At 42.9% G+C, this 14,972-nt stretch overlaps 1 protein-coding gene across 1 annotated transcript; it reads right to left on the bottom strand.

Moving 5' to 3' along the window:
- Positions 1 to 9,500: 9,500 nt before the first annotated feature.
- Positions 9,501 to 14,619, bottom strand: LOC109749704 (uncharacterized). Its single transcript, XM_020308655.4, has 6 exons — positions 14,306 to 14,619; positions 12,513 to 12,864; positions 11,784 to 11,868; positions 10,759 to 10,845; positions 10,454 to 10,687; positions 9,501 to 9,972 (listed from the first exon to the last, which is right to left on the bottom strand). The coding sequence occupies exons 1-6, from the start codon at positions 14,464 to 14,466 to the stop codon at positions 9,893 to 9,895; spliced, it is 999 nt and encodes a 332-aa protein (XP_020164244.1). The 5' UTR covers positions 14,467 to 14,619; the 3' UTR covers positions 9,501 to 9,892.
- Between the last annotated feature and the right edge of the window lie 353 nt (positions 14,620 to 14,972).

Raw genomic sequence — 14,972 nt, 5'->3', positions numbered from 1 at the left:
TAATACATCGACCGTACAAAACATAGCCATTAATTGCAACTGGTATTGGTAAGATTGAACTGGTGAGTACATACTTGGTACGTCCTGAGAAGTAGTTGCTGGGGCACTTCATCTTGGCCAGAGCCCGCCCAAAGCCAGCGGCGGCGGAGGTGAGTTGTTCCTCCGGGTCGAAGCGTGGATCAGTGCCACTGACACGTGTACCTACAGGCAACCAGTAAATGGTAGAAGTTAAACTGCAATTGCACAAATGATGTGAAATACTGTAAGACATGGGATGCAGCTAACCTCGATGGCAAACAACGGCATCGGCCGTTATGACCCTGCGTAAGTACATGGACAAGCATGTTAAGTACAACATGGTTAGCATCCACCAAAAATAGCAAATGGGGCAGCATCTCTAGTATATCTTCATTGCGGAGAGTAGCATGGTAGCAAATGGACCGATTAGAAAATAGATACAACTGTTAATTGCAACAGGCTTAACAGCATCCTAAGTCATGTTTTGTAAGTTTGTAGCCATTGAAATACAACTGTTTAAAAATGGATTCAACTGTTAATTATAACAGACTTAATAGACATTGAAACCGGTACAGATAAAAATGCAATTGGCATAGTTAAACATCACAAGGCAGGTGCTGCCAGAGCACAGAATGGCCCAGATGTCTATAAAAAGGTAGGGAAAGTAGCAAAAACGTGTTAGGCATGTTTACTAGAACATGCTTAATACATCGACCGTACAGAACATAGCCATTAATTGCAACTGGTATTGGTAAGATTGAACTGGTGAGTACATATTTGGTAAGTCTTGAGAGGTAGTTGCTGGGGCACTTCATCTTGGCCAGAGCCCACCCAAAGTCAGTGGCGGCGGAGGTGAGCTGTTCCTCCGGGTCGAAGCGTGGATCAGTGCCACTGACATGTGTGCCTACAGGCCCCAGTAAATGGTAGAAGTTAAACTGCAATTGCACAAATTATGTGAAGTACTGTCAGACATGGGATGCAGCTCACCTCGACGGCAAACAAAAGCATCGGCCGTTATGACCCTGCGTAAGTACATGGACAGGCATGTTAAGTACAACAGGGTTAGCATCCACTAAAAATAGCAAATGGGCAGCATCTCTAGTGATATCCTGGGTCATGTATTGTAAGTTTGTTGCTGGTATTGGTGAAATGGAGGTGGACACGGTAATATTTGAACATCACACAGTGTGCAGTACTGAAATAAACAAGGCACGAACATTCTTAGTACATCAACCGTACAAATAATAGTCGTTGCAAGTGGTATTGGTTAGATTTAGCTGGTCAGATCTTACCTGTTAAGTCTTGGGGGTAGTAGCTGGGGGACTTCATCTGGGCCAGAGCCTGCACCATGTCGGCGGCGGCGAAGGCGAGGTGTTCCTCTGGGTCAACACGCACAGCGGCCATCACGCCATGGACCGCCATCAGCTCCTGGCGGGGGGGATTTGGAGGCATGAGGATGTTTCGCAGGCGCCATTTAAGCAATCAGGTCAGGGTCGTGATAGAGATCGGTGGGTTACCTGACTGGATCCGAGCAGAACGTAGATGTGGTTGAAGTTGTGGTTGCGGTGGCGGCGGTTTGAGATGCCGGTAGGGGGAGACGCGAGGGGGGGATACTAGGGGTGGGGATAATGTTGGAGGAATAAATTCTGAAATCGCGCGCCTAATGAAAATTTCACTGCGAAACTTGAAACTTGGGTGGGGGAAACACACAACACAGATGAAGCGCGTAAAATACTCGTGTGCGAGAAAAAAGGAAGTTGGCAGATCCCGTCTCCAAAAAAATGTACACGTGTACTTGATTTTTCCGGTCAATGGTACACCTGGTTTATTAGGAAACATCGCACAGGTAACTGACTTATGAGTCATTAACGCAAAAAAACGCAGACGGGTACGGCATAGAAACCGTGTGTTTTGTGATCTTCTATTGATTAACGCAAAAAAACGCACACGGGCACACATGCTAATCAACGCTCAAAGCCCTCAAAGGATGCTCTTACCGATATTGTACGTTAATACTACAAACTTAAAGTACTACTGGTAATTTGCTCTAATACTACAAACTTAAACTACTTCTCACATGCTGCCATCGGGGCATGCTGGCCAGACGCCGGCGTTCTCCTTCCTGGCCTTGTAGGCGGCAGCCCACCGTGCTTCGATCTCCGCCAAGCTCTCCTCACCATGGCGTGCGGCCTCTTTCTTCTTGCGGCGGCGGGACTCTCTTTTCTTGACTACGTTCTGCCTTTTCCGCTCCTTCTGTGCGGCTTTGGTCGCCTCTAGATCCACCACCCATTCGGCCATGGCAGCCTCAAAGTCCTCCCATGTAACTGTCTGGCCGCCGGCAGCGATGAACTCGGTGCGGCGAGATGCCATCGCTTCCTTACCATGTGTGCGGTCGCGGGCGGCGAGGAACGCGGTGCGGCGGGATGCCATCGCTTCCTTACCAGTTACTGTGCGCCGCGGTGCCATGGACAACGCCTGGAGAGAGCTCTGGGACGGAGGGGCCAGGCAGCCGTACAGTGCGGTGGTATTCAAGAGCTCAACGACAAACGACAACAGAAATTTGGCTTCCCTTACAGTTTTGCTCGTTCATTATCGCACACGCTTCATCTCCGTCGCTTCTGTAAACAGTGTGTGCTGAGCATATTGTGTGTTGCGTTATGATTGGCCGGAACCCCAGCCACACGGATCGCGCATGTGCACCGTAGGATGCGCCGCGATCGAACGGCAATCCACGTCCCCCACATCACACCCGTGCACCTGTAGCTGGATTGGATTTATAGGCGCTAAATGCCTAGAAAATGCACATAATCCCCTAAATTTGGTAAATGAGTCCGAAAATGCCAAATTTGAACACGGTGATTTGCAGGGTGTATGTTCGTCGTATAAAAAAAACTCCAGGGCAAAGAACAAAGAAGGATTCCCCTTCAATCTTGGGGATTTCCCTCTCGAAAGCATGGAACTTCCTCGGTGATGGTTCGATTTATGAAGGGCGTGCATGACGACATAAGCCAAACCTTCTCCAATTTTTACCAGGGCATAGTGAGGTCATACCATGGCACCATGCCAGGCGTCATGTTTTTTAAGCATTTATTCCATTTTTTCTGTAGTAGAAAACCCAACAAACAAACATTTGTGGTTGACTATTGCCACACATTTCATCGAAATATCTATCCATTCCTTGTAAAAGGCATGAGAATTTACTAAATGGCACGAGCATGGTTTTCCAGGCCGTTCTTGTGGACCCTTTCATGCACCGATTGTTTGAACTTGAATTATGCGCATTAATACCTAGGAAATGCACATAATCCCCTAAATATGGCAAATGAACCCGGAAAAGTGCCAAATTTGAACACGGTGATTTGCAGGTTGTATGTTCATCGTAGAAAAAACTCGTGGACAAAGGACAAAGGAAATTTGGACCCCCCCTACAATCTTGGTGATTTCCCCCTTGAAACCATGAAACTTCCTCGGTGATGGTTCGATTTTATGAAAGGCGTGCATCACGACATAAGGAAAACATTCTCCAATTTTTACTAGGGCATGGTGAGGCCATGCCATGGCACCACGCCAGGCGTCATGTTTCCCACCCATGTGTTTCATTTTTTGTATAATTGTTAACCCAGTAAACGACGTGTTTATGGTTGACTATTGCCACTCATTTCCTTGAAATATCTTCCCATTCCTTGTAAAAGGCATGAGAATGTACTAAATAGCACGAGCATGGTTTTTCCAGACCATTCTTGTGCACCTTTTCATGCACCGATTGTTCGAATTTGAATTATGTGCATAATTAATGCCTAGAAAATGCACATAATCCCCTAAATATGGTAAATGAGGTCAGAAAAATGTCAACTTTGAAAACGTTGCATTTTAGGCGGTATGTTGATCGTTGGAAAAAAACTGAATGACAAACTATGACGGAAATTTGGATTCCGCTTCAATCTTGGTGATTTTCCTCTCGAAAGCATTGAACTTCCTCGGTGATGGTTCGATTTATGAAGGGCGTGCATGATGACATAAATCAAACCTTATCAGCTTTTAACCAGGGCACGGTGAGGCCATACCATGGCACCATGCCCGCCGTCGTGTTTTTCAAGCACATATTTCATTCGTCTATATATAGTGGATAACCCAGTAAATGACGCGTTTGTGGTTGACTATTGCCACACATTCCTGAAATCTCTGCCCATTCCTTGTAAAAGGCTTGAGAAATTAGTAAGTACCACGAGTATGGTTTTTCTAGACCGTTCTTGTGCACCGTTTCAAGCACCGATTGTTTGAATTTGAATTATGTGCATTAATGCCTACAAAATGCACATAATCCCCTAAATATTGTAAATGAACACGAAAAAGTGTCAAATTTGAACACGGTGATTAGCAGGGTTTATGTTCATCGTAGAAAAAAACTCATGGATGAAGGACAAAGGAAATTTGGATTCCCATTCAATCTCGGTGATTTACTATCGCACACGACTCATCTTCGTCGCTTCTGCGAACCGTGTGTGTTCACTCACACATGCAAAAGGAAAAAAGAAAACCCTCGCCCACTTCGTCCCCACTCACTCGCCGCGGACTCCTCCGCAACTCTGCACCCTAAGCTCGACGGCTGTTGGCGGCGGGCGTAGGTCGCGCTCCAAATGGCACCGGATTTCGCCACTACCGCTTTCCGCCGCCTATCTGCACCGACATTCTAGACTCTGGTCGACTGGGGTTTTCTGCGGGATTGGGCCGGTGATTTTTCTCATGGAGAAGGTAATCAACTTAATTAGCAAAATATTCACTCATCTCTTATCGCAGTCCGTCCATCGCTGTTAATCAACCGGCGAAAATCGCCGTGGAATCATTTTTGTTCTAGCTGATTCGTGGGTGTTCATTCATGTGTCCACAGTGCAAGCACAAATCGGGCAATTGTGGTCGTGGCCAGTCGGAAACGAAGTTCTATCTCACCATTCCGGATGACTTCAAGGAGCGCTCGGTATGTTCAATCTCAACCTACCACGGTCGGCATGGCCTAAATTTGTGAACATATATTGTCTGTTGCTACATTATCTATATATTTGCATCAAATCTTTGTTACATTATCTATTTTTAATTCTATATTTTTGTACTTTGCTTTCATCTATATATGGATCTGTTCTATTAGTTACTCCTATATTTGCATCTTGCTCTGTTATTTCAATATATCTAATTTACGATCTTAATTTTCATTTCAAGCAGTACATCCCTTGCTTTGCAAGAAAAGGAGTAGAAGGAAATCTTGGGCTTTACTTTGCTGATGACTCCCATGATGTCATATTAACAACGCAACATGGATTTACAATGACGGTTAGCGTAAAACTTGATAAAGATGGTCACTCCTATTTTAATGCGAACCTTTGAAGAAAAATGTCTAAGTGTTATGAACTGAAAGCTGGCAATAAAATTCTAGTGCGTGCACCACAGCCTGGTCTAATTAACATGGATGTTTACTTCCCCAACGTCATCAGCCGATCAATGTCGGATCGAGGTTAGTGTCCTTTCAACTTTCTCCATGATGTCATATTACTATTTAAGCAACCAATTGATCACTATTTAAGCAACCAATTGTGATATCATATTCTGACTCCGTTTCTAGGCAGTAACAAATTCTATTTACCAATTTATGCGCACTATATATTCTTCTGCCATGTTCTGAATAAATAATACCTTTTCACCTTTTCAGCAGGATATGTTGGATGCATAGTGAACGATCTGTATGTTACTAAGCATACCAAATTTCACTGGAAGGACTTGAAGCATGTCATAAACTTTGTTGATAATCTGACAGAGATAGCACAGCGTATGAACACTGGATTTTGGATGGGATTAATTAGACCTATGGTGCACACACTGAACAAGACCAATTGTGTGCACAAAGCACTGGTAAAAAGTCTTATTTTAATGTTGATGCTCATAAACTATATATATCTTCAACGATATGCTACAATTGTTTTTTATTCTACATGTCAACAGAAATTGCCCCCTGTAGCAGTTCCTGAATCGATTTCCCGGCGTGGTCGAATTACACTTGTGCCTGCTAATAACGCCGAAGTGATTGCAAGGTACTCCATTTCCCACACAAAAATGGAACTATTCAAATTAACAAGTTCTCGCTTCTCGTGGCAATGCATCCATACTGGAAAATTGGAGACACTGTTCTACTCATGCTCTACCAAGGCACAGGAGGGCTCTTCCTTTTCATTGACGAGATGCCAAGTCGCCGTGATCAAGCTGCTTCTAGTGGATAGTTGTGGTTGTTGGCCCTCAGCTTCTTAAAATGTGCTAGCTGTTACTATATATGTTAAGTATGTAGATATGGACCATATGGTTGTTGGCCCTTAGCCTCTTAAAATGTGATAGTTGTTACTATGTTAAGTATGTAGATATGGACCATATGGTTGTCAAAACCGTGTTACGAAGATCCTCCTTTTGTCGAATAGTGTAACCACTATATATATGTTACCCAAGTTCATAAACTTTCATGGAAATATTAGTATCGTACACAGTTCATTAAGTTTAAGCGTGTGCCCGATGTCCAGAAGGCATTTGCATATTAACTGTCCATATTGCAAATTCACACACATGTTAACATAAGGAAACGTATGTGTAACATACTAATCATCGCACACGAGTACTCGTAGACGCATCGTGTGCGATACTCCTAGCCACCGCAAGCAACTAGTTTGCATTTTTCAAAGTTTTTTGTACACACAGAATCGCACACGAAGTAACTGTATTGACCGTCTGTGTTGTAATTTCTCATCGCAAACAGTTCATCCGAGTCGGCTGTTTGCCACATATCACACACATCTTGTTTACACGACTCGTTTGTGTTCTTTTGGCTCATCGCAAACAGTTCATCCATGTGAACTGTATGCAGCATATCACACACATCTTGTTAAGTTGAACCATTTTTGTTGTGTTCCCTAATCAAAAACAGTTCGTCCGAGTTAACCGTATACCGTATATCGCGCACACATTGATATGGATGCCCGTTTCTGTTGTTCTACCTCATCGCAAATAGTTCGAATGGATTAACCGTGTGTCCTGCATCGCACACACATTGTTATGGCTGCCCGTTTCTGTTGTTCTGCCTCATCGCAGACAGTTTGAATGGATTAACCGTGTGTCCTTCATCGCATACGCAACTAAAATCTTAACCGTGTTTGATGGCTCCGCCATCGCAAACATTTTGCATCTTTTTGACGGGTTTTTTACACCACCGTTTGTGATTATTGCATCGCACACAGTTTTGGCAAAGGGTCTCTGATCGTAGTGTCGCGTTAGCAGTATCCTGCAGTAGTGATGGCTTCTTCTGAACCAAAGAAATGGTTGTCTTGGCTACCTTTGACTGGATATTGGTACAATTCTACATAAAGAGGTCCACTTCTCAAGCCCTTTATGGATTTCCACCCCCTATGATCAGCGAGTTGGCCAGTCTTGGTCCATCTGACAGTGATGCACATGACTTGTTGAAGAGCAAGAGTGCTATTCTCATGAACATCAAGGAACAACTACTTAAAGCTCAATAGAGGATGAAGAAATATGTTGATCTAAAAAGGTGTGAAAGAACTTTTGTGTGTGGTGATATGGTTTACCTAAAGATGGTGCCTTATAGACTGACAACTTTTGAATTCAGGGGTGCTTTGAAACTCCAGCACAAGTACTATGGGTCCTTTGTTGTCACTCACAAAGTAGGCAGTGCTACATACAAGCTATCATTCCCAAAACATGTCAAGATACACCCTGTCTTCCATGTTAGTCAATTGAAGAAGCATATTGGCTCTAAAGCAATTCCTAGCCCAAATCTTCCAGTGGTAAATGCAGATGGCACGCTTAAAACATCACCAGCGGCAGTGCTAGAAGTGAGGCAAGTTCCCAGGAACAATCTACCTGTGGTTCAATGGCTTATTCAATGGGAGAATTTGTCACCTGCAGAGGTCACATGGGAGGATGACTACTTTGTGAAGTACACGTTCCAGAGTTCTTCAGAACCACCACGGAGGACTAGCATTCGAGGGCTGCACCGCCATGAGGACACGTCAGCTTTCAAGGGGGGGGGGGAGATATGACAGGTACCTGACGAGCTGTCTAGTTCTTCAGTTTGCACTCCAGCTTCAAATAATGCTTCACCGCTCATCCAACGGCTGACATCGGTCCTTTCACAATTGTCGTTGCTCGACGGCCCGGATGGATGCGGTTACTCTTAAACTTCATTTGTCGTAGTTACTGTAGCATTTTATTTACCGTTGGATTATTCTGCTCGCCTATATAAACAGTTGGGATGTGGCTGGCATGGGTATGCTTGGATTAGAATTGTATTCTGCCGAAATGGCCAGAGCAATTATATAGATAAATACAGGGCCTCATAGCTCGGCCAAATCCCTAAAGTTCCCCTATACTTCGTCTGATTTAGCTCACAAACTCGGCTCAATCCACTGGGATCTGACAGCCGACCCTTCCCTTCCTCTCGGCCCTCCTTAGCTATAGCTGCAGCTTGGTGACCCCGTCGGCGCTCCCAGATCTGGTGACCCAGTTAGCGTGGTGACGCAGCCGATGCTCCTTTGCGTGGTGTCCGTGATTCCTGCCTTGCGATTCGTGGAAGGTGCCGGTGTTTGTTTGTGAGATGTGTGATCGTGATGTTCGTGGCTTGTATCTTTTTTTTTTACGGGATCCTGGCTTGTATTTTTAGTTTTGTAAAGAGTTCTTTTTTAGAATCAATTTTGTAAAGAGATTGATTTGATGCTTTGTACATACACAAAGTAGTTCATGCTTTGTACAGGTACTAAGGGGCATAGTTCTAGCCTTCTAGGCTACATCGGTTGTGCACTGCCACCGGCTGTAAATAGAGGCATAGATTTGTTTTTCTACTTGTAGATTTTGCTGAAAAATTCCACGCAGAAAAAAGTTTTGCTGAAAATCGGAATCACAAATTTTGTTTTGATTCATATATAACAATGTATTATATTCATACTCATGTTACTATATGATTCCATAGTATGTCATCCAAACATCATTTGGTATTGAAACCTCACCGAATTCCATAGGCCAATTAAGGACATCCAAACAAGTGAATTTGCATTCATGTACATTACAATATCCTTGTTGAATTGGTATTCCAACCAATTCAATACAGACATCCAAACAAAGCATAATGAATTGTTGACGTATCAAGTACGGTTTCACATATGATAAATCGTATCTAAAACTAATGGTTGGTGCATTACGTATGCAAGACCATCATGATATTTCTATAAAACAAGTTAGCCAGTTCTCACTTTATCAAGTCAAAACAGCAACTTGTGCTTTAATCTGCATATAAACATCACACTCAACACTCGGGATGTTACTGACATTTCACAACCTCCACAGCTCCTTTAGCTGTCCACGGTAGGGTAAATAAACAACCAACTTCTGATACTCAGGAATCGTAAGTCACAGAAAGCCACAGTGATTCTCAGGAATTTGTGGCTCAAACAAAGAGGGCCTTAGATATACCAGATTCAGTTCACGACAAGGGCAGCGAAGTACTTACTGTAGAAATTTAGCAAACCAGTGGACAGAAAATGTTCCTTTGAGTCCAAAAGTGTGAAGCACGGCAACGAAGTACAGTAGCTAGTTATTAAATGTGCCAAAAGTAAGCATTACACAATACCCAAAGGCATTGTGCCACGAAAAGCTATTAACCATGCATAGTTATTCATCAACTTTGAGCTCCAAGTTAGGCCAACGAATATCCTGAAAGGGTAGACTCAAGGCCAAGGAGCTCCACTTCATGTTCTCCGAAAACCAGGCAGGTTAGACACAAGGTTGGATGACCTGGGTTTCTTAACTTTGTAGCAGGAGATGGTGGTCTTTAACCTTCTAGCGGGAACTGTAACTTCTCGAAAATAAGGATAGCAACAACTGGTCCTGCAAAATCTCCAAGGATACAACCTGCAAGCCATATATGAGAAATAGCGTCAAACTAGTTTGAACTGAACCAATACTAACATGTTGCAGCGATTCAAGGTGGTGGTGTCCTAAATTCCTTCAAAGCAAACTAATGGACAGAAGAACAAATAGAACCTTGGTATATCTTAGGGAAGAAAATTTGAAATGAAACAAACAATATCTGTGCTTCAAGCCATTACACAATAAACACATAGGACACATTTTTTACTTTTGGCAACATAAAGGGTGCTTCCAACATAAAAGGCTGCAAACGTACCAACGAAAATAAAAAAGGAATTTCATGCAGAATAAACAAAATTAATTTATGTGATTTTGTAGAAACAAAAGATATCTTTATCACCAACGTAAGGGAAATTGAAACTCTTCAACGAATATTGTCAGTCCAGAAACAAAATGAGATGCTTTGGCAAACAAGGCATAGTCTAGTACTTGAACTGATGAAAGAAAAGAAGTCATAACTGACCAATCCATTGTCCATGCACTGGATGCAGGAGGACGCCGAGGCCTGCTCCAATCGAGGCAAAAACCAAAGAGAAACCACATTTGATGGTTACACTATAGATCCTTCTCGCAAACAATCTGAGTTTTTCCTTCTCGTCGAACAATTCGTCATCATCATCAGGTTGACGAATAAAACATTTGTAGACCTGGACGACAGATTGTACAACCCAAGTAGCAGCTACTCCCAATGCATGCGCTGTTTGAACAAAGAAAAATAATTGAACAACAATTTACAGAAGGAAAAGCGACACTGCAGGCAAATCTTACCTCGGAAAGTTGTTCTGGCAACACAGTATGTGTATTCTGGAATTGACATCCCCCTCAGAGCTTTCCTCTTCGATGATTTTGCAGCATCTTTAGAAATAGAAGTAAATAGTAAGGCATTATATTATAACAGCTGATGAAGTGATAATCACAAATGAGTACACAAGAAGACAAAAGAAAATAATCGTATGACTAATGTGTTAGACAGAAGCAACAGACAGAACATGGCGTAACTTATTGGTAAGCTAGCATTTGACAGAAAATGTAGCTAGCAAGCGTATCTAAGATAAATTTGCAGGCACATCCTGCAAAGGAACTGGACAATGTTGGGCCAGCACAACAAGTCAAAATAAATAATCTATCCGACAGTGAGGAGTGCTCAACTCACCCACAAAGAGATAGGGATTTAATGACTTACCATCCAACTCAGCATTCAGGGCACATTCAGCTCACAGATAAGCTCTAATTAGACAAACTGTGTTAGCCACTTAGGCTTTACTTTTGTTGAGCCCTGAGCCCCAAACATAAAATGCTAATGCACTAGCTACTTTCTGAGTCCTAATCTTGCCAAGTTTAAGAACAAGTTCTTTACACATGCATGCGGAACAAGATTGTAAAAAGGAAAATTTGGTAACTTGTGTAGTCCTAAGACTCCTAATGTGGTTTTAATTGCCTAATAGTTTGAACCAAAAGTTAAACCAATAAGCAATAAGCAATCTGCAAGCTGAATAGAGCATTCAATAGTGATTGTGGACAATAGCAGCAATAAGACAGATGCCAATGATCTGGTGAACAAGGTTTCTCGAGAAAAAAACTAAGGCAAGGAAACTAATGATATGGTTACAATTAATAAAATAACACATTCTTTCTATGCAAAATGATAATTCCAAGAATGTAGCTATTCGATTGGAATAACAATCACATTAACATACATATTAAGTGATTCAACACCATGTCTGATATATATCTTTCACCCACTGCTTCTAGAGTGCTGCTAGAAGACATGAGAAAAACGGAGAAGCATTCACCTTTGAGAAGCTTCCATGCTGTTCTTTGTGAAACATGACGAACCGCAATCCTTTCGAATATTCTTCTTGTTGTTACAACAGAAATCTGAAATGCAGAACAGAAGATTAAGCAAGTAACTTTTACTTCACATAGGAGAAATAATAATGATCTTCTGGGCCAAGCTTAAAATTCTAATGTAAGCAGCTTAAAATTGAAATTCTAATATAAGCAAGTTTAAGCTTCAGCTCAAAGAGTGTTATGACTCATAAATACACCCAAATGGTTTCAGCTGATTTCGAGTTTTTCCTACAAAGCTGAATTAGGGTTACAGGATAAGGCCAGGAAGTCCCACCTGCTTGGCCTAGCTTTATTATCCTCCAGGCCCTATATAAATAACATGAATACTAGAAGTACATTTATGTTTCACGTATACAAAGAACAAATTTATGTCTATTTTGAAAATAGTCTAACTAGGAAGCGAAATCAACAAGTCAAGTATAGCGATCGAAAAAATCCAGCAAGCACTGAATTTGCACAGATCGAATTTATGCTTCTCGTGGACTGAGAGGCAAGGCAACATTGGAGGTTGGTTAAGGTGAACACGCATGAGCATCTGGAATCAAGATACTGGCATGTCCTATCTGATCAATCAGTCAAATCAAGCATGTGCCTGGCCACTCACTGTGACTAAAATATCTGTATGAGCAGGAATCACGCTACTGTACTAGAGTGTCAGAGAAAATATGTACCTCGCGAGCGATTTGCTTCAATGAATTATGGAAGGGAGTAACCAGGTCGACCGGCGGCCTCTCTGAATCATCTTGAAGCAGATCGTCATCGTCATCGTCATCAGTGGGCGGACGAGGCTCCAGAAGTGGTAAATAGTATAATAAAAAGGCCCTAATAGTCGTCATACTCAAATGCTTAAAGCCAAATGCATACAAAAGCGGCTTCAGCTCCAACGGGTATTCTTTTATCGGTAATTGGAGATCATGAATTGAGTCATGTATCTTCTCATTAAGATCATTGACAAGATCAGGACTATCATTCGATCCATAAGTTGCACCAGCATCACAATGAGCAACAGTGAATCCTGGAAAACTGAATCAGGAAAGCATCACTGCATGAATCAGAGGAAAAAACTAAATGCAGCTTGCATGCAAACAAACAGTGTCCTTAGTAATAGGTGATGCACATTCACATAAGGCAGTGAAGAGTTATTTTTTTCCAGGTCTTTACTTCCAAGTTAGTAGTGAAGATATCTTATTAGCATTCATTCCACATTCATTTGTAGAAAACCATGACTTTTGCTAGTTAGCGAACAAAAGCTTGACTAAAATCACAAACTCCACAGAATGATATTGTTTAATGAAACTTTTCCAATTTATCCCACATTTCCACATGAACAGTTATGTAGAGTTAATGCCACAACTTTATATTCAATTCCATACCATATTCAGCAACCATGACTTGTGGGCTGCGAGTCTGCGAGCATACTCGGATGAATTATTAAACCAAGAGAACAACTTTCCCTATTATTCAGTTGGTTCAATCCATCAAGAAATGCATTAAGACGTAAATTCCAGCTCAATGACAGTCACTTCTTCCCCTATTCACCCAAAGTGATTACTATGGCAGAATCATACAACACAAAGAAAACAACTAACTGAACAAGATAAATGAGAAGATTAAAGCATGTGGGTGAAGAACCCAGCTCGCATTCCGGCGTGCTTGCTACTTTTCTTCATTCTGTTTCACTTAATATCAAAAATAAATTCACACAGCTCTCTGATAGTGACACCAGAACTCACATGAAAATATATTTTTTGGTACTTCGTCATGTATCCCCTTTGTCCGCCCCTCATCCAATTTACATCTTACATTCATGACCATAAAGGGGTTCCGTGTTATGGACAATTCGACTGTAACGAAGCATTATGATGTTGCACCACATGGCATGGTTGCTAGAGGTGAACGATCTTTGAGGGCGGGGACATCTTCTAACAGAGACAGTCCAGTATCATCAGACACCTTTTACATGTATGATGATGTTGCACTACATGGCATGGTTGCTAGAGGTGAACGATCTTTGAGGGCAGGGACATCTTCTAACAGAGACAGTCCAGTATTTTAAAGTTTACTTACATGAATGGACCAATGGTCACTGATACTTGGCTGAAAAGGGAGACTTGATATACCCATATACACCTCATGCGCACCAAGAGCAAAACCCCAACTAATAGACCACAACATCAAGGCCTAAACACTGGCAACTAGCTATCCAAAGACGATGTTGAACACCGGACAGAAGCTTTAGCAACTGCAATGGCTAACACATCAAGCTTTAGCACCTGCGACTACTGCACCGAAATACCCGCGCGCTAACTGTGCGAGCGCAACCTAATATCCCTGGTAAAACCCTCCCGGCGCAATGCGCCGAACACCTCGATCGCGACATAGGCACGCGCACACAAAAAACACGGGAGTAGGAAATAACAAAAACGCCCCTAGTTAGGAGATTAAGGAGGGGGGTCGAACTAACCCGAAGAATGGCCGCGCGGAGAGGGGTACGCCGGAGGCGGACAGGGCAGCCGCGGCGGCGGCGGCGGCAGCGGCGGAGAAGGCGGCGTGCGAGTGGAGGGAGGCGGAGGAGCGGGGCGCGCGGGCCGCAAGGTCGAGCAGGAGCGCGATGCCGACCGCCATGGACGCGGGATCTCGCGGCGAGCGAGGAGAGGTCGGGGGCCTGTCGGATTCGCCGGCTCGTGCCGCGTCAGTAGCGACGACGACGGAGGTGGCTGCCGGTATGGGCTGGGCTTGGTCGGGCCCTTGGCGCGACCTGGCCTCCCTGTTTTATATTGGGCAGGTGATTGGGTCGCCTAGTCGAATTACAAAACACTTTCCGCGTCGAATTACAACCCCTTCCTTAAGAAAAGCCGAATGTGATCCTAAAAAAAAAAAGCCGAATGTATTTCTCAATAAAAAAAGCCGAATGTTTCTCAAAAATAATAAAAAAAGCCGAATCACAACCCGGAGGCGAACCAGATCAAGGTTTATATAGCTTGGCACTTGACAAAGAACGGTGTTTTCTTTTCTTTTCTTGTGGGAAAAAGAATGGTGTTTTTTTTTGTGAAAGTGTTTTCAGTGTTCGACAATGGGGGAACTTTTATTTACAGGCAAGTTTAAACTCGTCACGTCATAGTGGATCCTTT

The sequence above is a fragment of the Aegilops tauschii genome, chromosome 5 (assembly GCF_002575655.3).
Source record: "Aegilops tauschii subsp. strangulata cultivar AL8/78 chromosome 5, Aet v6.0, whole genome shotgun sequence".
In the NCBI taxonomy this organism is placed as follows: Eukaryota; Viridiplantae; Streptophyta; class Magnoliopsida; order Poales; family Poaceae; genus Aegilops; species Aegilops tauschii.
The sequence above is the reverse complement of the archived record's forward strand: the minus strand, read 5'-3'. Positions and strand labels throughout refer to the sequence as shown.